General features: G+C 43.7%; 1 protein-coding gene across 1 annotated transcript in view; it reads right to left on the bottom strand.

Annotated features, from left to right (window-relative positions):
• Positions 1-3,235: 3,235 nt before the first annotated feature.
• LOC128699540 (glucose dehydrogenase [FAD, quinone]-like) overlaps positions 3,236-25,871 on the bottom strand; it is a 65,052-nt gene continuing 42,416 nt past the window's right edge. Inside the window, exons 7-14 of the mRNA XM_070090255.1 lie at positions 23,150-23,206; positions 21,793-21,906; positions 19,577-19,736; positions 16,588-16,748; positions 14,632-14,809; positions 5,487-5,560; positions 4,244-4,395; positions 3,236-3,992 (exon numbers count right to left, since the gene is read on the bottom strand). Of these exons, the coding sequence (XP_069946356.1) occupies positions 3,851-3,992; positions 4,244-4,395; positions 5,487-5,560; positions 14,632-14,809; positions 16,588-16,748; positions 19,577-19,736; positions 21,793-21,906; positions 23,150-23,206 (1,038 nt within the window). The 3' untranslated portion in view covers positions 3,236-3,850. The remainder of the gene's footprint in view (positions 3,993-4,243; positions 4,396-5,486; positions 5,561-14,631; positions 14,810-16,587; positions 16,749-19,576; positions 19,737-21,792; positions 21,907-23,149; positions 23,207-25,871) is intronic.

Here is a 25,871-nt window from a genome sequence, read left to right as displayed (position 1 = left end):
GGAACAGAGCTTTTCACCGTAGCTGCCTCGGACTTTACTCTGTTGACGACTACTCTCTGTGTTCTGTTAGTGAGGAAATTATAGATCCATCGACCGACTTTTCCTGTTATTCCTTTAGCACGCATTTTGTGCGCTATTACGCCATGATCACACTTGTCGAAGGCTTTTGCAAAGTCTGTATATATTACATCTGCATTCTTTTTATCTTCTAGTGCATTTAGGACCTTGTCGTAGTGATCCAATAGTTGAGACAGACAGGAGCGACCTGTTCTAAACCCATGTTGCCCTGGGTTGTGTAATTGATGGGTTTCTAGATGGGTGGTGATCTTGCTTCTTAGGACCCTTTCAAAGATTTTTATGATATGGGATGTTAGTGCTATCGGTCTGTAGTTCTTCACTGTTGCTTTACTGCCCCCTTTGTGGAGTGGGGCTATGTCTGTTGTTTTTAGTAACTGTGGGACGACCCCCGTGTCCATGCTCCCTCTCCATAGGATGGAAAAGGCTCGTGATAGGGGCTTCTTGCAGTTCTTGATGAACACGGAGTTCCACGAGTCTGGCCCTGGGGCAGAGTGCATGGGCATGTCATTTATCGCTTGTTCGAAGTCATTTGGCGTCAGGATAACATCGGATAGGCTTGTGTTAACCAAATTTTGTGGTTCTCTCATAAAAAATTCATTTTGATCTTCGACTCTCAGTCTGGTTAGTGGCTTGCTAAAAACTGAGTCATATTGGGACTTGAGTAGCTCACTCATTTCCTTGCTGTCATCTGTGTAGGACCCATCTTGTTTAAGTAGGGGCCCAATACTGGATGTTGTTCTCGACTTTGATTTGGCATAGGAGAAGAAATACTTTGGGTTTCTTTCGATTTCATTTATGGCTTTTAGTTCTTCCCGCGATTCCTGACTCCTATAATAATAATACCAACTTACCTCATAATTTGTAATATTTTACAATTAAGAATAAAACTAAGTATGCCCGAAATGCCTAGCCATGCTAAGCGTTCTAGTGGTACACTCTGTAATCACAATTTTACTACATGTAAACCAAACAATAACCAAATTTCTGTAAACTCAGCATTGTAATCCATATAGAGAATAAACTTTGAATTGAATTGAATTGAAGATTCCTTTAGCTTGAGTTCGATGCTTGCTATTTCTCTGACCAGTGTCTCCCTACGCATTTCAGATATATTGACCTCTTTTAGCCGCTCTGTTATTCTTTTCCGTCGCCTGTAAAGAGAGCGCCTGTCTCTTTCTATTTTACATCTACTTCTCCTTTTTCTTAGAGGAATAAGCCTTGTGCATACATCGAGTGCCACCAAGTTAATCTGTTCTAGGCATACGTTGGGGTCTGTGTTGCTTAGTATATCTTCCCAGCTTATATCGGTTAGGACTTGGTTTACTTGGTCCCACTTTATGTTTTTGTTATTGAAGTTGAATTTGGTGAATGCTCCCTCGTGACTAGTCTCATTATGTCGGTCTGGGGCTCCACGCATACATGTCTGAACCTCAATTATGTTGTGATCTGAGTATATTGTTTTTGATATGGTGACATTTCTTATCAGATCATCATTGTTAGTGAAGATGAGGTCTAGTGTATTCTCCAGTCTAGTAGGCTCTATTATTTGCTGGTTTAAATTGAATTTTGTGCAGAGATTTAAAAGCTCGTGTGAGTGTGAGTTTTCATCAGAGCTGCCTCCTGGTGTTATTACTGCAACAATATTATTTGGTATATTCCTCCATTTTAGGTGCCTTAAGTTGAAATCCCCCAGGGGCAAGATGTTGGGTGCAGGAGCTGGAAGATTTTCCAGACAGTGGTCAATTTTTAACAGCTGTTCCTGGAATTGCTGGGATGTTGCATCCGGAGGCTTGTAGACTACCACAATGACTAGGTTTTGGTTCTCGACCTTTACTGCTAAAACTTCCACTACATCATTTGAGGCATTTAGCAGTTCTGTGCAAACAAGTGACTCTGCAATGTACAGGCCAACCCCCCCCCCCCTTTTGCCTGTTCACTCTGTCACATCTGTATAGGTTGTAACCTGGGATCCATATTTCGTTGTCCAAGTGATCCTTTATGTGGGTCTCAGTGAAAGCCGCGAACATTGCCTTTGCCTCTGCAAGCAGTCCACGGATGAAAGGTATTTTGTTGTTTGTTGCTGGCTTTAGACCCTGTATATTTGCAAAGAAGAATGTCATCGGACTGGTGGTATTGTTGGTACTGGGGGGGGGGATTTTTTTTTCCGGCATTAGTATCTGTATCTGTTGGTTTGGAGTGGAGGCCATCGACTGTGGTTCCACTCCAGGAATGACTGGATTTGGTATACGATTTCTGCCATTTCCTGCCAGTTTTTTTTCCTTCCTGGCACTAAAAAACCTCTCCCTCTTGAGTGGCTGTGGCTACCCAGGTTTTCCCATGGCCTGGATGTTTGTATCTTTTTGTACCCTTTAGATGGTGTGCCTGGCAATTTAAGTTATAGCACAGTCTTTCCTGTACTGAAGAGGTACACATTTCAGGGTGAAAAAGCTTACAGGAAGGGAGTTTGCATTTTCCTGTTGTCATATGGGCATGGCATTTTCTAGGGTGGTCATAGTTGCACGTCCCGTCTGTTTTTCCAGATTTCCCATGTCTGCAGATACCAAGTGCATAGTATGTGCACAGGCTTGGTTTCCGTTTGCCTTGGGTTTCTGTGACTGTATTCCCTGTTTTGCATGTTTCCCTGTCTTATTCCTATCCTCCCTAGCACCAACAATGGAGCTCCCACCAGTTGTTTTTGGTAATATATCCTCACTATAGCTAGTGGAGTCCTCTTGTTTGCTATTTCCTGTGGTATTTCTAGTTTGCAATATTGGTTTTATCTTATCTTTGACTACACTTGTTTTCCCACTACGGTTCCTGTCCCCTATGAGGTCATTTATATGTATTCCTTCCTGCGTATAATTCCCGACTACCTGGACAACATCTCCAGCTTCACCATTACTGCCTCCCAGGACAGCACCTCCAGCTTCACCATTACTGTCTCCCAGGACAGCACCTCCAGCTTCACCATTACTGTCTCCCAGGACAGCACTATCAGCCCCACATTTACTGACTACCAGGACATCACCTCCAGCCTTACAGTTTCTGACTACATGGCCAGTATCAAGGGCAGTACCATTCAGCCCAGACTTTTTATGTTCCCATCTGTTGTAGAAAGCTTCCAGGTTGTCTATGAAAGCAGCTTTGATGTTATCCTCTTTTAATACCCTTGTGATTTTAGTCCACAGATGTTTTATGATGATTATAAATTAAAAAATAGATGATCTAATCGATCCGTCAAGTTGTAACTAGTGAAACATTTTATAAAAAAAAGTGATTCGGAACCATTAGATCTTGACAGTTACATCTAATACCTGCGTAGCTGCAGTCGTTTCAACAATGCACGTTTGAACTAGCAGGACTTTAATGTAAAAATGAGAAATACCTGTTAAAGTAATGTTTGATGGTTCTCCTGCTGTTATATTATGCTAATATAGCCTGAAATGAACTGCTTTAGAAGCTCGAATAAGACAGGTAATATTCTGGGCACTTGAGGGTCATTTAGAGTAGAGCTGCTGGCTCACTTCTCTAAATATAAGCTCTTACAGTTACTCTTCATAACTGTAGGCATATTATCTACTATTATATTTGTACTCATGAGTGATGTGTATATATAGAGTTAGTGAATGTTGATATATTCCTTGATAGTTAAATCTTAGAGGAATGTTATATTTATATGCAGTGATATATATTGCGGAGGTGGTACAGAGTAGGCCTTTTTTTGTTAGTGGGAAAACTCCAGCTGTCATCATCATTGCAGTGGTGGAGGAATTTAGTCGAGAACGTTCCAGTCTTGTTTGATGATGTCGGTGGCCTTCTCAGCGATCATAATGATGGGGACCGTGGGGTTGCCAGAGAGAGGGGTGGGCATCATGGAAGCATCCACCACCCGCACCCCGGACACACCACGGACCCTGCAAGGAAACATGACTGTTATTCCAACCTCGAGCCCTCAAGGGAAGCTCTTAGATGTTGGGGAGAGGCGCTTAATTCAAGAAATTAGACCTGTTTCACGGTTCCTTGGATCTAAAATTATTGTTTCTCATTCCCCAGGCTCTGTATGATCTCTATTGGTTTAGCGCTTCCCCACAAATACGACAATTTCAGCCTCAACTTCTCTTTCAATTCATGCTGCACCTAGTAACGTAGCATCCAGTATACCTACCTCAGGTGGGAGTCGAGCACGCCTAGGGGATCAGAGGGAGGAGCCATCTTGCAACTGCCAGCCAGGTGAAGGTAGGTGGATGACAGGTGAGTAACTAAGCAAGTCCAGTAGGCGTTGCTGTTAGGTACTTCCCCTGCACACTGCGGCAGTGGCTGTCCTCGTACAGTGTAGACAAATATGCGTATGCAAAATAAAACAGGGGCTGTTCTGAAACTTACATTAATACGTATACGTACAATAGCCTATATGCTCAAGATTCCGAACTAGAAAAACTTCAGAGGTATTTATTAAACCACAAGACGGGCAGCCGCCATCAGTGGTTTCACTCTAGCTGCACCCTTTTGAAGCGACCATTCATATCTCGACTGAAAACTCATTAAGTATCCCCGAAGGAATACCTTTAATTAGTTGACAGTTTTCTCCAGGGTTATCATTTATAACTTGACTCACGAAATCGTAATGACACGATTGCAAACAAACCATACCACGGCGGGGATAGAACCCGCCTATGCTAACCTTCCTATGGTGTAGAAATATACCTAGTTGGACGAATCTTATTGTGGCTAGCTGGTCCAGTGGCTAACGCGACTGTCTGGAGTTCTGAGACTCTGATCGCAGGTTCTATCCCCACCCGTGGTATGGTTTATCATTTATAACTTGAGAATGCCTGATCCTATAAGTTTCAAATTTTGAGTGGTAGTTTACAGTAACCAGGGGAAAGATTCAACCAGCTATTGGCACGTGCAGGTGCCCCCTCTGGTCGATTTTATAGCCCATTTAAGATTTTTGAAACTCGTGCAATAATATTAGGTCACTACAAGTAAGTACCGTACCAAATAAGTGGAAAATGGCAAAGCGAAACCCATTTAATTCATAGATGTTTTTATCCAATTATTTTTCGAAATCCCCCTCAAAAAAAAAAAAAAATCAAATTTTCCTCAACACAGCCTCAGTTTTAAGACTTGCCATCATGACCATAGAATGCAGCAACTATTAAAGATTTAATTAAAGAAGTGCAACCTACACACTCCAATGACAATCTCATCCTTGCTTATTGCCTGACTTTTAACACAAAACGAGTTAGCCGCTCAGATGACACAGCGTAGTAATACCTGAGGTAAGATTATAGCTTTTAGCTAGTCAGATAAATATAGGAAATCTTACCCTAACTACCGTAGAACCTATACTCTTAAAAAAGTATGGGGTGGCAAAAAAAAAAAAAATCATAAAGGTATCATCTCACCTTATCAAAGAACTTGGCTTGGAATTTGTTGACGAAAGCTGAGGTGTTGCCTAAAGCCACCGAGAACTTGACACCTGCCGGAGACGGTCTATGATTATTGACATGTTTTTTGTGGCTAAAGTCGGCTATTGTTACCGACAACTACTCCGAGGAACTTGGTCATTAGTTTACATGTGGCAGTAATACAACCCATGTACAGGAAGGAAAAAAAACTGGCAGGAAATGGCAGAAATCGTACACCAAATCCAGTCATTCCTGGAGTGGAACCACAGTCGATGGCCTCCACTCCAAACCAACAGATACAGATACTAATGCCGGAAAAAAAATTACCCCCCCCAGTACCAACAATACCACAAGTCCGATGACATTCTTCTTTGCAAATATACAGGGTCTAAAGCCAGCAACAAACAACAAAATACCTTTCATCCGTGGACTGCTTGCAGAGGCAAAGGCAATGTTCGCGGCTTTCACTGAGACCCACATAAAGGATCACTTGGAAAACGAAATATGGATCCCAGGTTACAACCTATACAGATGTGACAGAGTGAACAGGCAAAAGGGGGGGGGGGTTGGCCTGTACATTGCAGAGTCACTTGTTTGCACAGAACTGCTAAATGCCTCAAATGATGTAGTGGAAGTTTTAGCAGTAAAGGTCGAGAACCAAAACCTAGTCATTGTGGTAGTCTACAAGCCTCCGGATGCAACATCCCAGCAATTCCAGGAACAGCTGTTAAAAATTGACCACTGTCTGGAAAATCTTCCAGCTCCTGCACCCAACATCTTGCTTCTGGGGGATTTCAACTTAAGGCACCTAAAATGGAGGAATATAGCAAATAATATTGTTGCAGTAATAACACCAGGAGGCAGCTCTGATGAAAACTCACACTCACACGAGCTTTTAAATCTCTGCACAAAATTCAATTTAAACCAGCAAATAATAGAGCCTACTAGAATGGAGAATACACTAGACCTCATCTTCACTAACAATGATGATCTGAAAAGAAATGTCACCATGTCAAAAACAATATACTCAGATCACAACATAATTGAGGTTCAGACATGTATGCGTGGAGCCCCAGACCGACATAATGAGACTAGTCACGAGGGAGCTTCACCAAATTCAACTTCAATAACAAAAACATAAAGTGGGACCAAGTAAACCAAGTCCTAACCGATATAAGCTGGGAAGATATACTAAGCAACACAGACCCCAACGTATGCCTAGAACAGATTAACTTGGTGGCACTCGATGTATGCACAAGGCTTATTCCTCTAAGAAAAAGGAGGAGTAGATGTAAAATAGAAAGAGACAGGCGCTCCCTTTACAGGCGACGGAAAAGAATAACAGAGCGGCTAAAAGAGGTCAATATATCTGAAATGCGTAGGGAGACACTGGTCAGAGAAATAGCAAGCATCGAACTCAAGCTAAAGGAATCTTATAGGAGTCAGGAATCGCGGGAAGAACTAAAAGCCATAAATGAAATCGAAAGAAACCCAAAGTATTTCTTCTCCTATGCCAAATCAAAGTCGAGAACAACATCCAGTATTGGGCCCCTACTTAAACAAGATGGGTCCTACACAGATGACAGCAAGGAAATGAGTGAGCTACTCAAGTCCCAATATGACTCAGTTTTTAGCAAGCCGCTAACCAGACTGAGAGTCGAAGATCAAAACGAATTTTTTATGAGAGAGCCACAAAATTTGGTTAACACAAGCCTATCCGATGTTATCCTGACGCCAAATGACTTCGAACAGGCGATAAATGACATGCCCATGCACTCTGCCCCAGGGCCAGACTCATGGAACTCCGTATTCATCAAGAACTGCAAGAAGCCCCTATCACGAGCCTTTTCCATCCTATGGAGAGGGAGCATGGACACGGGGGTCGTCCCACAGTTACTAAAAACAGCAGACATAGCCCCACTCCACAAAGGGGGCAGTAAAGCAACAGCAAAGAACTACAGACCGATAGCACTAACATTCCATATCATAAAAATCTTTGAAAGGGTCCCAAGAAGCAAGATCACCACCCATCTAGAAACCCATCAGTTACACAACCCAGGGCAACATGGGTTTAGAACAGGTCGCTCCTGTCTGTCTCAACTATTGGATCACTACGACAAGGTCCTAAATGCACTAGAAGATAAAAAGAATGCAGATGTAATATATACAGACTTTGCAAAAGCCTTCGACAAGTGTGACCATGGCGTAATAGCGCACAAAATGCGTGCTAAAGGGATAACAGGAAAAGTCGGTCGATGGATCTATAATTTCCTCACTAACAGAACACAGAGAGTAGTCGTCAACAGAGTAAAGTCCGAGGCAGCTACGGTGAAAAGCTCTGTTCCACAAGGCACAGTACTCGCTCCCATCTTGTTCCTCATCCTCATATCCGACATAGACAAGGATGTCAGCCACAGCACCGTGTCTTCCTTAGCAGATGACACCCGAATCTGCATGACAGTGTCTTCCATTGCAGACACTGCAAGTCTCCAGGCGGACATCAACCGAATCTTTCAGTGGGCTGCAGAAAACAATATGAAGTTCAACGATGAGAAATTTCAATTACTCAGATATGGTAAACACGAGGAAATTAAATCTTCATCAGAGTACAAAACAAATTCTGGCCCCAAAATAGAGCGAAACACCAACGTCAAAGACCTGGGAGTGATCATGTCGGAGGATCTCACCTTCAAGGACCATAACATTGTATCAATCGCATCTGCTAGAAAAATGACAGGATGGATAATGAGAACCTTCAAAACGAGGGATGCCAAGCCCATGATGACACTCTTCAGGTCACTTGTTCTATCTAGGCTGGAATATTGCTGCACACTAACAGCACCTTTCAAGGCAGGTGAAATTGCTGACCTAGAAAATGTACAGAGAACCTTCACGGTGCGCATAACGGAGATAAAACACCTCAATTACTGGGAGCGCTTGAGGTTCCTGAACCTGTATTCCCTGGAACGCAGGCGGGAAAGATACATGATTATATACACCTGGAAAATCCTAGAGGGACTAGTACCGAACTTGCACACGAAAATCACTCACTACGAAAGCAAAAGACTTGGCAGACGATGCAACATCCCCCCAATGAAAAGCAGGGGTGTCACTAGCACGTTAAGAGACCATACAATAAGTGTCAGGGGCCCGAGACTGTTCAACTGCCTCCCAGCATACATAAGGGGGATTACCAACAGACCCCTGGCAGTCTTCAAGCTGGCACTGGACAAGCACCTAAAGTCGGTTCCTGATCAGCCGGGCTGTGGCTCGTACGTTGGTTTGCGTGCAGCCAGCAGCAACAGCCTGGTTGATCAGGCTCTGATCCACCAGGAGGCCTGGTCACAGACCGGGCCGCGGGGGCGTTGATCCCCGGAACTCTCTCCAGGTAAACTCCAGGTACAAAGTTAGTGAAAACCTTGGTAATAGATACCGACAAGTAGTTTAATCACCTAGGTTAGGTTAAGTTTTTTTAGGTTACGTTAGGTTAGATTACGTTGGGTTTAGTTATGTTTAGCTAATGTTATTTTGTTTAGCTAATGTTAGGTTAGGTTATGTTTAGCTAATGTTAGGTTAGGTTATGTTTAGCTAATGTTAGGTTAGGTTATGTTTAGCTAATGTTAGGTTAGGTTATGTTTAGCTAATGTTAGGTTAGGTTATGTTTAGCTAATGTTAGGTTAGGTTATGTTTAGCTAATGTTAGGTTAGGTTATGTTTAGCTAATGTTAGGTTAGGTTAGGTTTAGCTAATGTTAGGTTAGGTTAGGTTTAGCTAATGTTAGGTTAGGTTAGGTTATGTTTAGCTAATATTAGATTAGGATATGTTTAGCTAATGTTAGGTTAGGTTAGGTTTAGCTAATGTTAGGTTAGGTTAGGTTCAGCTAACGTTAGGTTATGTTATGTTTAGCTAATGTTAGATTAGGATATGTTTAGCTAATGTTAGGTTAGGTTATGTTTAGCTAATGTTAGATTAGGATATGTTTAGCTAATGTTAGGTTAGGTTAGGTTTAGCTAATGTTAGGTTAGGTTAGGTTCAGCTAACGTTAGGTTATGTTATGTTTAGCTAATGTTAGATTAGGTTATGTTTAGCTAATGTTAGGATAGGTTATGTTTAGCTAATGTTAGGTTAGGTTATGTTTAGCTAATGTTAGGATAGGTTATGTTTAGCTAATGTTAGGATAGGTTATGTTTAGCTAATGTTAGGTTAGGTTATGTTTAGCTAATGTTAGGTTAGGTTATGTTTAGCTAATGTTAGGATAGGTTATGTTTAGCTAATGTTAGGATAGGTTATGTTTAGCTAATGTTAGGTTAGGTTATGTTTAGCTAATGTTAGGATAGGTTGTTTAGCTAATGTTAGGTTAGGTTATGTTTAGCTAATGTTAGGATAGGTTATGTTTAGCTAATGTTAGGTTAGGTTATGTTTTGCTAATGTTAGGATAGGTTATGTTTGGTTAAGTTTCGCAACTTAGCCTTGAAATTCCATCACTAGAAATTATTTTTTTTTTTTTACATTAGGACAGGAGTGAGAAGATTGATGGACTCAGAGTGCAACGGACAAGTGAAGTAGAAGTAGCAGCAACACGCACAGTTAGTTTAATATCTTTATTATGTACTCCATACCCATCCTGTGGGTAGTCAACAGATTACAGAGGTACATAATGGGTCCAGGGACTGGACCCCAAACCTCTTGACATCGTTTGTTTCTATGCAGCTGCCACACCCTTCGAGCCCAGTGTGGGCGGGGTTTGTGGCAGCCCAAGGTGCCCAGCTTCTCCCTCCGAGACCCGTGGGGGCGGGGAATGAAGCTAGGCCTGGGGACAGCTAGTCCCAGAAGATAGGGAGGTACTTGTACCTGCTTCCATGGCAGACATTGGTTTGTGACACTCCCACGATAGGGAGTTAAGTTTAATATCTTTATTATGCACCCCATACCCATCCTGTGGGCGGTAGTCAAAAGATTACAGAGGTACATAATGGGTCCAGGAACTGGACCCCAAAGGTATGACAGCTAAACTAGTTACAAAGGTAATGAACTCCAGGTAGATCTGGTCACAGTCATGGCAAGTTACAAAGGTAATGAATCATCCTCACTCCTATACATGGTTACAATCATGAACAAATTACGAAGTAATGAGCCACTGATACGTCCACACCTGGTCACAATTGTAATGAGTTTACCTGGAGTTTACCTGGAGAGAGTTTCGGGGGTCAACGCCCCCGCGGCCCGGTCTGTGACCAGGCCTCCTGGTGGATCAGCGCCTGATCAACCAGGCTGTTGCTGCTGGCTGCACGCAAACCAACGTACGAGCCACAGCCCGGCTGATCAGGAACTGCCTTTAGGTGCTTGTCCAGTGCCAGCTTGAAGACTGCCAGGGGTCTGTTGGTAATCCCCCTTATGTGTGCTGGGAGGCAGTTGAACAGTCTCGGTCCCCTGACACTTATTGTATGGTCTCTTAACGTGCTAGTGACACCCCTGCTTTTCATTGGGGGGATGGTGCATCGTCTGCCAAGTCTTTTGCTTTCGTAGTGAGTGATTTTCGTGTGCAAGTTCGGTACTAGTCCCTCTAGGATTTTCCAGGTGTATATAATCATGTATCTCTCCCTCCTGCGTTCCAGGGAATACAGGTTTAGAAACCTCAAGCGCTCCCAGTAATTGAGGTGTTTTATCTCCGTTATGCGCGCCGTGAAAGTTCTCTGTACATTTTCTAGGTCGGCAATTTCACCTGCCTTGAAAGGTGCTGTTAGAGTGCAGCAATATTCCAGCCTAGATAGAACAAGTGACCTGAAGAGTGTCATCATGGGCTTGGCCTCCCTAGTTTTGAAGGTTCTCATTATCCATCCTGTCATTTTTCTAGCAGATGCGATTGATACAATGTTATGGTCCTTGAAGGTGAGATCCTCCGACATAATCACTCCCAGGTCTTTGACGTTGGTGTTTCGCTCTATTTTGTGGCCAGAATTTGTTTTGTACTCTGATGAAGATTTAATTTCCTCATGTTTACCATATCTGAGTAATTGAAATTTCTCATCGTTGAACTTCATATTGTTTTCTGCAGCCCACTGAAAGATTTGGTTGATGTCCGCCTGGAGCCTTGCAGTGTCTGCAATGGAAGACACTGTCATGCAGATTCGGGTGTCATCTGCAAAGGAAGACACGGTGCTGTGGCTGACATCCTTGTCTATGTCGGATATGAGGATGAGGAACAAGATGGGAGCTAGTACTGTGCCTTGTGGAACAGAGCTTTTCACCGTAGCTGCCTCGGACTTTACTCTGTTGACGACTACTCTCTGTGTTCTGTTAGTGAGGAAATTATAGATCCATCGACCAACTTTTCCTGTTATTCCTTTAGCGCGCATTTTGTGCGCTATTACGCCATGGTCACACTTGTCGAAGGCTTTTGCAAAGTCTGTATATATTACATCTGCATTCTTTTTGTCTTCTAGTGCATTTAGGACCTTGTCGTAGTGATCCAGTAGTTGAGACAGACAGGAGCGACCTGTTCTAAACCCATGTTGCCCTGGGTTGTGTAACTGATGGGTTTCTAGATGGGTGGTGATCTTGCTTCTTAGGACCCTTTCAAAGATTTTTATGATATGGGATGTTAGTGCTATTGGTCTGTAGTTCTTTGCTGTTGCTTTACTGCCCCCTTTGTGGAGTGGGGCTATGTCTGTTGTTTTTAGTAACTGAGGGACGACCCCCGTGTCCATGCTCCCTCTCCATAGGATGGAAAAGGCTCGTGATAGGGGCTTCTTGCAGTTCTTGATGAACACAGAGTTCCATGAGTCTGGCCCTGGGGCAGAGTGCATGGGCATGTCATTTATCGCCTGTTCGAAGTCATTTGGCGTCAGGATAACATCGGATAGGCTTGTGTTAATCAAATTTTGTGGCTCTCTCATAAAAAATTCATTTTGATCTTCGACTCTCAGTCTGGTTAGCGGCTTGCTAAAAACTGAGTCATATTGGGACTTGAGTAGCTCACTCATTTCCTTGCTGTCATCTGTGTAGGACCCATCTTGTTTAAGTAGGGGCCCAATACTGGACGTTGTTCTCGATTTTGATTTGGCATAGGAGAAGAAATACTTTGGGTTTCTTTCGATTTCATTTATGGCTTTTAGTTCTTCCCGCGATTCCTGACTCCTAAAGGATTCTTTTAGCTTAAGTTCGATGCTTGCTATTTCTCTGACCAGTGTCTCCCTGCGCATTTCTGATATATTGACCTCTTTTAGCCGCTCTGTTATTCTTTTCCGTCGCCTGTAAAGGGAGCGCCTGTCTCTTTCTATTTTACATCTACTCCTCCTTTTTCTTAGAGGAATAAGCCTTGTGCATACATCGAGTGCCACCGAGTTAATCTGTTCTAGGCATAAGTTTGGGTCTGTGTTGCTTAGTATATCTTCCCAGCTTATATCGGTTAGGACTTGGTTTACTTGGTCCCACTTTATGTTTTTGTTATTGAAGTTGAATTTGGTGAATGCTCCCTCGTGACTAGTCTCATTTTGTCGGTCTGGGGCTCCACGCATACATGTCTGAGCCTCAATTATGTTGTGATCTGAGTATATTGTTTTTGATATGGTGACATTTCTTATCAGATCATCATTGTTAGTGAAGATGAGGTCTAGTGTATTCTCCAGTCTAGTAGGCTCTATTATTTGCTGGTTTAAATTGAATTTTGTGCAGAGATTTAAAAGCTCGTGTGAGTGTGAGTTTTCATCAGAGCTGCCTCCTGGTGTTATTACTGCAACAATATTATTTGCTATATTCCTCCATTTTAGGTGCCTTAAGTTGAAATCCCCCAGGAGCAAGATGTTGGGTGCAGGAGCTGGAAGATTTTCCAGACAGTGGTCAATTTTTAATAGCTGTTCCTGGAATTGCTGGGATGTTGCATCCGGAGGCTTGTAGACTACCACAATGACTAGGTTTTGGTTCTCGACCTTTACTGCTAAAACTTCCACTACGTCATTTGAGGCATTAAGCAGTTCTGTGCAAACAAGTGACTCTGCAATGTACAGGCCAACCCCCCCCTTTTGCCTGTTCACACAAACACACATACAACAGGTCTAGTGTCTAATCGACTTGTCACCTTTCTCTGCATTGCACCGAAGAAGCCACTGGCTGGCGAAACATTTCCAGAATAAAGAATACCCAAATGTTGCACAAGCGTCTCATTAATCAGCTCCTGTGTCCTGTACTACCACAATAGAAGTACTCATTTTCCTTATGTCTCCCTAAATAAAAAAAAATTACAAGAAATAATTACAAATTCCGTGCTGTGAATAGGTTGTGTGTGTTGTAAACTAGAACATAATGACCGAGTTCCACTGAGTATTAGTAAGTAACTATTATCATAATCTTTCATAGAACAATTTAGTACCTAAAGGTAACCGAAAGATTCTCAAACCTTATAACCCCCCATCCTTTTCTTCCAAAGGAAAGTCATTAACTAAAGTTGTGTAATGTTTTAAAAAGGTTTAAATATTATAACTAGTACGTAAATTTTAGCAAAGTTAGGCTAGGTTAGTATTGGTGCAGAATTAAAAATTGGCGTTTGAAAGATGCATAAATTTCGTTAATCGTTTTTCTTTGGGAAGAAAGAGGCAATCTTCAGGAGATCTGAACTAAGCATTGTTTTAACAAACACAATACCTGCTCACTTTTGTAATGGACAGTTAATGCGCTGGATCAGACCCTAAATATACTGCAGTCACTGCAGTGGTATGGACGCTGAACCCTGTAAGTTTTTTCCTTAGTGTACATGCACTAAGTTAAATCGTTATTTTAGTGATTAAAATATTTTTTTAAATTAGTATAGAGGTGAACTGTGTTCTTAATGAGTCACGTGCATTCGAAAGGTTTTAATTAACTTTAACAGTAATCAGTCGCTGTGCATAATGAATACTAATTCCTGTATTATATTTTTTAAGGTAAGGCTGGTGATAAGTTTTTTATATACTGTATATTTACTGGGAACTGCCGCAAACAGTACTAATTACACTATCCATATTGTTACAAGAAATAATTATACATAATGAATATCAGATTTTTTTTTAATATCATCTTTTCCTTCACGAATCTGTTACCTCGTCCCCACCATATGTTATATTTACTTTAAATTAAATAAATAATCTGAATCTGACTTAAGTACTAACCATCAGCAAGGGTTTGGAGGTCATCCGGGTGATGGAGGTAGTTTGGGTCAATTTTGGGTAGTTGTCTGGGATCTCCAGATTTAAGGGTGATGGTCCCTCGACTCTTAGGACGGAGAAGGATAGGTCTCATGCCGAACCCGTCCATGCCGTAGATTTCCTGCATATACCCTTTCCACCTCTGTAATGTGAAATCAAGTGACGCTGGTAACCAGAGAGGATGGTTCTTGCTAGTTAATTTGTCAGATCGGTTTTATTTTAAATAAAATAAATTTTAACTGTCGTTTTTCACTGTGTGTGTCTTGGAAATATGCTCCAGTCAGTGGCTTATAAAGAGCATCTTAAAACTATGCCGATGCTTAAGTTGTTGTCGTCGACTAAATTTTAAGACAATGTAATTAGTTCAGAATTTTGTTCTCATCACTGTGAAGAAAGTCAAGTGATAGACAATATCTAGATTATTAATACAATGCCACAAAACTTCTCTGATATCTATATTAGAGTGGCCAAGAAGTGGAACGGCCTAGATAGAGAAGTAGAGGCAGAATCCATGCATAGTTTTAACATTAGATATGACAGGGATCACACAGCTAGGACAGTGAACCCAGTAGAAGCGAGCCGAGAGGCATGGCCTGGTGCTGAGACTCGCTCTCTGCAATAACAATTAGGTGGAGCTTTAGGCTCAACTGGAAGGTTCTGGGTTTGATTTCCGGCGGACCAAGACAAAAGGAAAGTTTCCTAACATCTTCGGTAAATAAGTACCAGGATTTTATTTGATTGTTGCAGGTTGCATCCTGAGGGTGAACAGTAGAATACCTTCAAATTCAAATTCAAATTCAAATTCAAAGTTTATTCTCTATAAGGATTACAATGCTGAGTTTACAGAATTTGGTTATTGTGTGGTTTACATGTAAAATAATAATTACAGAGTGTACCACTAGAACACCTAGCATGGCTAGGCATTTCGGGCAGACTTAGTTTAATTCTTAATTTTAAAATATTACAAATTATGAGGTAAGTTGGTATTATGGCTAAGTGACTAAATACTAGTTTGTGAGTTTAGCAATGTGAATGCTTTTGTTTTGGCACAGTACATAGTTTCAGTATTGGAGTATCACAGGCCAACTTATGACTAGTTAGGATTCATTATTTTAAGATTGAGATTAATATTTCTGTTTATAGTCAAATGGGTGAGTGAGTGTAAGTGTGAACCACCAGGTAGTATTCGTGTAGTTAGTTGACTGGGTGTATCAGGGAGATAAGATGTTTTCTAATTGTAGTTTTGAAGGTGATGAATGTGTCTGCAGTTCTAGAGTTTTCAGGTATGGTGTTCCAGATTTTAGGGCCTTTGACATACATTGTATTTTTGTAAAGGTTTAGTCGGACACGGGGAATGTCGTAGAGATGTTTGTGTCTGGTGTTAGATAAGATAAGATAAGATTTTGTTCGGATTTTTAACCCCGGAGGGTTAGCCACCCAGGATAACCCAAGAAAGTCAGTGCGTCATCGAGGACTGTCTAACTTATTTCCATTGGGGTCCTTAATCTTGTCCCCCAGGATGCGACCCACACCAGTCGACTAACACCCAGGTACCTATTTGCTGCTAGGTGAACAGGACAATAGGTGTAAGGAAACGTGTCGGAATTTCCACCCGCCGGGAATCGAACCCGGGCCCTCCGTGTGTGAAGCGGGAGCTTTAGCCACCAGACCACCAGGCCACCTAATGCTAATGTTATGCCTGTGGGTTCTGTCACAACTATCAAGAAAGCGTTTTAGGTCAAGGTTAATATTGGAGTTTAAGGTCCTGTAGATGTAGATTGCACAGTAGTAAATGTGGATGTACTGAACAGGGAGTAAGTTTAGATCTATGAAGAGATAGTTGACCTCTGTTCTGAAATAAATTGAGGCAGGGTAATATCTCTTAGCCTGCAAAATAAACTATTTAAAAAATTCACTCACGATTTGATCAGCACCGTGAATTCCAGGAGTGAAAATACCAAAATCGAAGGCGTGTGAGACAGGTGTGAAGAGCAGCTGTATGTCTGGCCAGAGAGGGTCTCCTTCATTAGACACCTTCACCCAGGCATCGTGCACACCTGCTAGTGTGTCTCCTAAACCACCTGTTAATGCAAAATACGGGAAGTTTTAGCAGTAGTTTACCTATTGTGTAGAAGGATAACATTTGGATTTTTTTGTCACTCTTGCAGGCTTGCAGACAAAAAGATTGGGATACAAAACTACTACCATCATGAAAATCTGTGTAATCTGCAGCAAGAGTAACAAACGAAGTCACGCTTGGATTGCATGCAATCTCTGTGGTAAATGTCCCAATGGGTCGTTTATATCAACCACTATTGATATAAAATCAGGAAAATGCATATGGGTCTGCCCAAGTGAGAGACACCTGTGGGAGAAAATTACATCTATACTAAAAGACAGGACCACCAGCAACAAATATCCTTCCTAGAAAACATGACAATCTTGTATAACAGCTGGGAAAATAAAAGGAGTGGGTCGTATGGGGCTGTCTTGGAGGACAGTGCACCAGAAGGAGACAGTGGCCCTGGTGATGAAACAGGTAAAGACAACATTATTCAATTTCCAGAGGTACAAAGTAGCAATACCGATGGAGATGGAGTAAAAGGGGTTGATGCTTCTGTTAATAGTGTTGACACACTAGTAAAAACTGGTGGAAACACTGAAGTTAGTACAAGGGCTCTAGGCAGTAAGGAGACAGAAAAATGCACAGCCACAAAAAATCCTGGCAAACAGAAATCCAATTTATGCAAATTCTATACCTTGGGTATCTGCAGACATGGAATATCAGGAAGAACAGGTGGGACGTGCATTTTTGATCATCCCAAAAAATGCCGAGCCCACTTGACAACAAGAGGGTGCAGCTCCTCTTCATGTAACTTATTTCACCCGGAAATGTCACTTGTCAGTCCAAGAAAGACAAAGATGCAACATATATTGTCAGGCACACCATCTAAAGGGAACTAGAAGATACAGATCAACCAGACCATGGGACTCAAAAGAGGGGAGCCAAAACCACTCCAGAGACGGAAGGTTTTTTTTAGTTCCAGGAAGAAAAAAGATTGGCAAGAAATGACAAATCTTATAACAACTGAAAACACTTCTCGAGTGAAGGAGCAGTCATTGGTCTCCACTCCAGGATAACAGATACTAATGCCAGCAAACAAAGCCCCCCTACATTCCATCAATATAACGACATTTATCTTCGTAAACATCAACAAACAACAAAATACCTTTCATCAAGGGACTGTTCGCAGAGTGAAACGCATTGTTTGCGGATTTCACAGAGACCAACATAAAGGATCACTTTGACAACGAAATATGGATTCCAGGTTATAACATATTCAGATGCGACAGATTAAACGGGCAACAAGGAGGGGTTGGCCTGTACGTCACAGAGTCGCTCATTTGCTCAGAAGTACTAAACACCTCAAATGATGTATTTGAAATTTTAGCAGTAAAGATCGGAAACCAAAACCTTGTCATTGTGGTTGTATATATGCCTCCAGATGCAACTTCCTAGCAATTCCAGGAACAGCTTGTGAAAATTGACCACTGTCTGGAAACTCTCCCAACTCCTGCCCCAAACATCTTGCTAATGGGGGATTTCAACTTGAGACACCTAAAATGGAGAAATGTAGCAAATAATGTTTTAGCAGAGATTACCCCAGGAGGCAGCTCAGATGAAAATTCACACACACACGGTCTATTAAATCTCTGCACCAAATTCACTTTAAACCAGCAAATAATAGAGCCTACAAGACTAGAAAATACACTGGACCTCATCTTTACTAACAATGATGATCTGATACGAAATAATAATAGAGGTACAAACGTATGTGCAGGGCTCCCACCAGCAAAATGTGATCAGTTATGAGAGAGCGTTCAACAAATTCAACTTCAGTAACAAAAACATATAGTGGGAACAAGTCAACCATGTCCTAAATGAAATGTGCTGTTAAGATATCCTAAACAACATGGATCCGAACCTTTGCCTAGAAAGAATTAACTATGTGGCACTTGAGATATGCTCAAGGCATATTCCTCTAAACTAGAGAGAGAGACGCTCTCTATACAGGCGAAGGCAAAGAATCGCAGAGCTGCTGAGAGGGGCCAATATATATTGAGTACGAAGGGAGGCACTGGTCAGGGAAATAGCAAATATTGAACATAAGCTTAAGGAATTTTACAGGAGACAAGGATCTCAGGAAGAACTTAAAGCCATAAATGAAACAGAAAGAAACCCGAAATACTTCTTTTCTTATGCCAAATTTAAGGTGAAAACAACTTCCAGTATTGGACCCCTTCTTAAACGAGATGGGACTTAAAAACAGATGACAGCAAAGAAATGAGATGCTAAAGTCCCAATATGACTCAGTGTTTAGTGAATCATTAATCAGACTAAGGGTTGACAATCTAAATGATTTTTTATGACCAAGACTCAAAATTCGGTCATTTCAAAAATCTCTGATATTATCCTAGCACCACAAACTTCGAAAGGGCAATATGACTCTACCCCAGGCCTAGACTCGTGGAACTCCGAGCTCATCAGGAACTGAAAGAAGTCCCTGTCACGTGCTTTAAGCATTCTATGGAGAGGGAGCATGGACACAGGGGTCGTCCCACAGACACTAAAAACAACAGACATAGCCCCACTCCACAAAGGTGGTAGCTTAGCAATTGTAAATAACTACAGACCGATAGCGCTAGCAAGATTGCCACTCATCAGTTACACGACCCAGGGCAACATGGGTTTAGAGCAGGTCGCTCCTGCCTGTCCCAACTACTGGACCACAATGACAAGGTCCTGGATGCTCTAGAGGATAAATAAAATGCAGATGTAGTATACATAGACTTTCCGAAAGCTTTCGAAAGGTGGGACCATGATGTAATAGTGAAAATGAGAACTCACCTCCCCTGTTGTTAACGTACTGCTTGATGGAAGCAAAGTTGAGGGTGTTCCAGAGTGTGCTGGACGTGACACCCTTCCTGGTGGTCCAGCTGAGGCCATGCACACAGACGTGGTCATGCAGATTCTGGCCCACTCCCGGTACATCTGCCACAATCTCTACCTGCGTGTACCACAAGTAACTTATTAGTGTAACCTGTCCCTTAGTTCTGCACTCAGGCTTACCTTACTTGTGCTAACATAATTATCTTCACAAATATTTACCTGTTCATTGTTCACTAGTGTATATAACAAATGTTTGACAAAACACATAAGCGCTGGTAGTCAAATTTTACTCTCATATCATCATGACACTACCAGTGCCACTTTTAATGGCATCAATATAATTAGTCTTCTACCTCTTAGTGCTGTTTAACTGGGGTTTACCTGGAGAGAGTTTCGGGGGTCAACGCCCCCGCGGCCCGGTCTGTGACCAGGCCTCCTGGTGGATCAGCGCCTGATCAACCAGGCTGTTGCTGCTGGCTGCACGCAAACCAACGTACGAGCCACAGCCCGGCTGATCAGGAACTGACTTTAGGTGCTTGTCCAGTGCCAGCTTGAAGACTGCCAGGGGTCTGTTGGTAATCCCCCTTATGTGTGCTGGGAGGCAGTTGAACAGTCTCGGGCCCCTGACACTTATTGTATGGTCTCTTAACGTGCTAGTGACACCCCTGCTTTTCATTGGGGGGATGGTGCATCGTCTGCCAAGTCTTTTGCTTTCGTAGTGAGTGATTTTCGTGTGCAAGTTCGGTACTAGTCCCTCTAGGATTTTCCAGGTGTATATAATCATGTATCTCTCCCTCCTGCGTTCCAGGGAATACAGGTTTAGAAACCTCAAGCGCTCCCAGTAATTGAGGTGTTTTATCTCCGTTATGCGCGCCGTGAAAGTTCTCTGTACATTTTCTAGGTCGGCAATTTCACCTGCCTTGAAAGGTGCTGTTAGAGTGAAGCAATATTCCAGCCTAGATAGAACAAGTGGGGTGGGGAAATTCCGAAAATATCTTCTGGCGCGGGTCAGAACCATTGGTCATATGACCGAGGCCTTCTTCTAGCTCTGCCCCTCTTAAAATATTAATGGTCACATCATGGGATGGTAGGAATTCCATCCCACGTAAAAAAGACTAAGGTATATCACAGACTGGAGTATTTGAACACATTATCTCTATGCAACACCGCCCGTATATAAAGAGTGGCTATAGATCAAGAAGTATCGTCTTTAATTTAACATGCCTGTAAATGGATAGCCTTGTTAAGTCCACAGTCAGTCAAGATATGTAAGTTGTTTTGTAAAGCTGATGAGAACTGAATCCAGGTTTTGCAGTTATCCAGTTTCAAGAAACGGAGAGAAGATTAAGGAAAACTTATGTAAATATCTTCACTTTCATATATAAATTCTGTAGTGCACACAGTGTGCACCATAAAAATATCATTGCAGGATGAGCTGGTCTTACCTTGTAGCACCTCAGGTCAGGGCCGGATTTAAGGGAGGGACCCCAAGGCCTCAACCAGAAGGCCCCCTTCCCCACCAAATGGTGAAAAATATTATGACATACATTATACTGAGAACTGACTAGATCGCAAAAAGAGAAAGTGTATGCAAGAGTTTGAATTGTGGTGGGATTGTCAAGTTGAGTAGATGTTACATCATCGGTGCGAGCGTGTCGTCAGCTGCATGACGCGAGGATGACTCACAGCACATCATCCTGGGTGTGCAGGGCACTGCAGTATGACTGCTTGATCATGGTCAGTATGTGAACAACAGTGTGGTAATGAGAAACGGCTACGAACGAGCATGAAACAAGAGCGGCTTTTGAACCTAACGGTCATGAGGATAGAATCTGATATCCTGCGCTCGTTGGATTTTGATGGAGTCATCAGAGACTTCTCCCTCAGAAAAACATGGGATGTACCTGGCTTATAATATTTTATCTGATTGAAGATAACACCTCATAAGTCTGTACATTACCTTTGAGTTACACTTGCAAATGAATCAAATTTATTGTTTCATTTCTTCATCTAAGAGGATAGTACGTATAATGAGAATGGCGAAAGTTTTCCAAGGAGAAACTTTAAGTCTTCTATCCATTAGAGTTACATCTTTTTAATGAAAGGGGCCCCCCACCAAACTGGACCCCTCACCACTTACATCCGGCACTGCTTCAGGTGTTGTGGTTCCTTACCTCGTGACGCTGCAGATGGTCTTGTGGTCCGACCCCTGACACCAACAGCAGATGGGGCGACCGTATTGCTCCGGCAGACAACACTACCTCCTTCCGGGCTCCAATTGTCATCACCTGTCACAACACAAGTTACTTTACAATGATTTGTACTGAGTTATTGGCCGATTGTGTACTCACCTAATTGTGGTTTCAGGGGTCGAATCACAGCTCCTGGGGTGTGTGTGTGTGTGTGTGCTCTAACATAATAGTATGAGACTGTGCTAGCTCTTGGACCCCTATAAGCTATGTCCAGCATATAAGGATTAAAGTAAACTCTCAACATATATGCAATGAGAGATACATACTTCTCGGTGTATATACTCCGTCATCAAGAGAGATATACTTCTCAGTATGTGTAAAAAGTTGTTGTTATAGTGCCAGATGTCAGTTATATACAGTAATCTCAAAGAAATACGCAAAAACTATGAATCGAGGAGACTTTACATACTTCAGGGAAAGCTCAGTGATCCGAGGAATTGGAGATGTCATCCTCTTTTTTTGGATCAAAACTGGTTACCCGCTATTCCACACGCACTGAATGACTCACACGAATTTAGTGCTACACCCACGATTATTACAAAAAAAAACATTCATAAGAAACTTGCAATAACCCATTAACCCTGTATCCTAATATCATATTTATTTTCCCCCTATAATCTACCTTGTCCATAATTAATATCCCATTTGCTTTGTCTGCTTTCGTAAGGTGAAGTCCAGGATCTTTCCTTAATTCATGGTATAACTTAACAAATCTTTAAGAACAATAGTGTTGCAGGGGTCTGAGCGAAGTTCAGATTTCTGCAACAAAATTGTCCTGAAAGATTTAAGTTATACCATGAATTAAGGAATGATCCTGGACTTCACCTTACGAAAGCAGACAAAGGAAATGGGATAGTAATTATGGACAAGGTAGATTATAGGGGAGAAATAATATATTATTAGAAGACGGGGGAACTGACGTGCCTCTTAATGCTTCATATATTTTTCTCATCAACGCTGGAGCGGCTGTAACGAGTCAAACTATCGATACAGAATGATATTGTACCTTAGACAGGGCTGGGCTTTGATTATTATTATTATTATTATTATCAAGGGGGAAGCGCTAAATCCGTAGGATTATACAGCGCCTGAGGGAGGATGTGGAAGGTATTCAGGTTTAATTCAGAAAACTGGAGCACAGATCCAATTCTCTAGATCAAGAGCCCCTCACAAGCATCAAGGAACCTTCCTTGAGGGGCTGGGTTTTGAAATGAGCTAAGGTTGGATAATATCTTTTATCCTGGAAAACTGATCTCAGTAAATAAAAAAAATAAGTTACCTTTCCCTTGTGTTCCAATTTGACGCCGGAGGCTCGCTTGTGCTCGTCAAATACGACCTGAGGAAGAAAATGGCAAAAAAAAAAACAAAAAAATGAGTGAGGATTATATTAGTTACGCTTGGTTATTTTTTCTCTCTGCAAGGTTGGTCAGGGTGGTGATGGTCAGGGTGGTGATGGTCAGGGTGGTGATGGTCAGGGTGATGGTCAGGGTGGTGATGGTCAGGGTGGTGATGGTCAGGGTGGTGATGGTCAGGGTGGTGATGGTCAGGGTGGTGACAGTCAGGGTGGTGACAGTCAGGGTGGTGATGGTCAGGGTGGTGATGGTCAGGGTGGTGATGGTCAGGGTGGTGATGGTCAGGGTGGTGACGGTCAGGGTGGTGATGGTCAGGGTGGTGATGGTCAGGGTGGTGATGGTCAGGGTGGTGATGGTCAGGGAGGTGATGGTCAGGGTGGTGATGGTCAGGGTGGTGATGGTCAGGGTGGTGACAGTCAGGGTGGTGACAGTCAGGGTGGTGATGGTCAGGGTGGTGATGGTCAGGGTGGTGATGGTCAGAGTGGTGATGGTCAGAGTCAGGCGGCGGATGGTCAGGGCGGAGATGGTCAGGTGGTGACAGTCAGGTGGTGATGGTCAGGCGGCGATGGTCAGGGCGGTGATGGTCAGGTGGTGATGGTCAGGTGGTGATGGACAGGGTGGCGGATGGTCAGGTGGTGATGGTCAGGAGGATGGGCAGGGTGATATCAGGTGGTGGATGGTCAGGCGGTGACAGTCAGGTGGTGACAGTCAGGCGGTGACAACAGGGTGGTGATGGTCAGGTGTAAGGATGGTCAGGTGGCGATTTATCAGGCAGTGATGGTCAGATATGATGTATCAGGGGCGGCGATGGTCAGGGTAAGGGATGGTCAGGGTGGCGGATGGTCAGGGCGGCGGGGATGGTCAGGTGGTGACGGTCAGGGGCGGTGACGGTCAGGTGGTGATGGTCAGGTGGTGCTGGTCAGGCGGCGGACATCAGGGCGGTGATGGTCAGGGTGGCGATTTTATCAGGGTGGCGGATGGTCAGGTGGTGACAAAACAGGGCGGTGATGGTCAGGTGATGATGGTCAGGTGGCAGGAAAGTCAGGTGGTGATGGTCAGGTGGTGATGGTCAGGTGGTGATTTGTCAGGTGGTGACAGCCCAGGGGTGGCGGACAGTCAGGGTGGTGATGGTCACAGGAGATGGTCAGGTGGTGACAGTCAGGTGGTGATGTATCAGGCGGCATTTATCAGGTGGCGGATGGTCAGGTGGTGATTATCAGGCAGGATGCATCAGGCGGCGATGTATCAGGTGGTACAATCAGGTGGCGACAGTCAGGTATGATGGTCAGGCGTAAGTGATTTCATCCAGGATGGCGATGGTCCGCGGCGATTTATCAGGGCAAGATGGTCAGGGCGGCGATCATCAGGTGGCGGATGCATCAGGTGGCGGATGCATCAGGCAGGATGGTCAGGCAAGGATCGGTCAGGTGGTGGACTCATCAGGGTGGCAATATCAGGCGGCGGATGATCAGCGCGGTGGGGATTTCATCAGGGTGGTGACGGTCAGGCGGTGATGGTCAGGAGGCGGGGATGTATCAGTGGCGATTAATTGTGGCGGTGACGGTGGTCAGGCGGCGGACAGTCAGGCAGTGACAAACAGGTGGCAGAGCTTATCAGGTGGCGGGGATGGCTGTGCGGTGATGTATCAGGGTGTAACGGTCAGGTGCAGGATGGTCATGGAGCGCGATGGTATCAGGCGGCGGATGCATCAGGCGCGATTTATCAGGCGCAAGGATGATCAGGCGGTGATTTGGTCAGGCGGCGGATTTATCAGGTGGCGATTTATCAGGGTGCAGGCTGGACAGGGTGGCGAATGAAACAGGTGGCGATTATCAGGGTGGCGATGGTCAGACGGCGATGCATCAGGCAGGATGGTCAGGTGGTGATTATCAGTGGTGATGGTCAGGCAGGATGGTCAGGCGGCGGATGGTCAGGGGCGGCGGATGGTCAGGTGGCATTTATCAGGTGGTGATTTATCAGGGGCGGAAAGGACCAGGCGGCGATAACAGGTGGTGATGGTCAGGTGGTGATTATCAGACGGTGATGGTCCGGGCGGTGATGGTCAGGCGGCGGATGAACAGGTGGTGATTTATCAGGCAGGATGGTATCAGGCGGTGACAACAGTGATGGTCAGGTGGTGATTTATCGTGGGCAGGATGGTCAGGCGGCGATGATCAGCGGGTGGTGTCATCAGGGCAGACAGCATCAGGCGGCGGATTTATCAGGTGGCGATGTCAGGCGGTGATGGTCAGGCAGGAGGCATCCAGGCGGTGATGCATCAGGTGGTGCTGGTCAGGCGGTGACAGTCAGGCTGGCGGATTTATCAGGTGGTGATGAAGCCCGTGCGGTGATGGTCAGGTGGTGATGGTCAGGTGGCGCTATCAGCAGACAACAGGGTGGTGATGGTCAGGTGGCGGATGGTCAGGTGGCAGATATCAGGTAAGGATGGTCAGTGGTGATGGTCAGGTGCAGGATGGTCAGCGGCGGATCATCAGGCAGATCAACAGCGGTGATTTACCAGGCGTGATTCATCAGGCGGCGGGGATGATCAGGCGGCGACTTACCAGGTCGTGACGCATCAGGTGGTGATATCAGGGTGGTGATATCAGGCGGTGACTCATCAGGCGGCGGATTTATCAGGGCGGCGAT

The sequence above is a fragment of the Cherax quadricarinatus genome, chromosome 31 (genome assembly GCF_038502225.1).
Source record: "Cherax quadricarinatus isolate ZL_2023a chromosome 31, ASM3850222v1, whole genome shotgun sequence".
Classification (NCBI taxonomy): Eukaryota; Metazoa; Arthropoda; class Malacostraca; order Decapoda; family Parastacidae; genus Cherax; species Cherax quadricarinatus.
The sequence above is the reverse complement of the archived record's forward strand: the minus strand, read 5'-3'. Positions and strand labels throughout refer to the sequence as shown.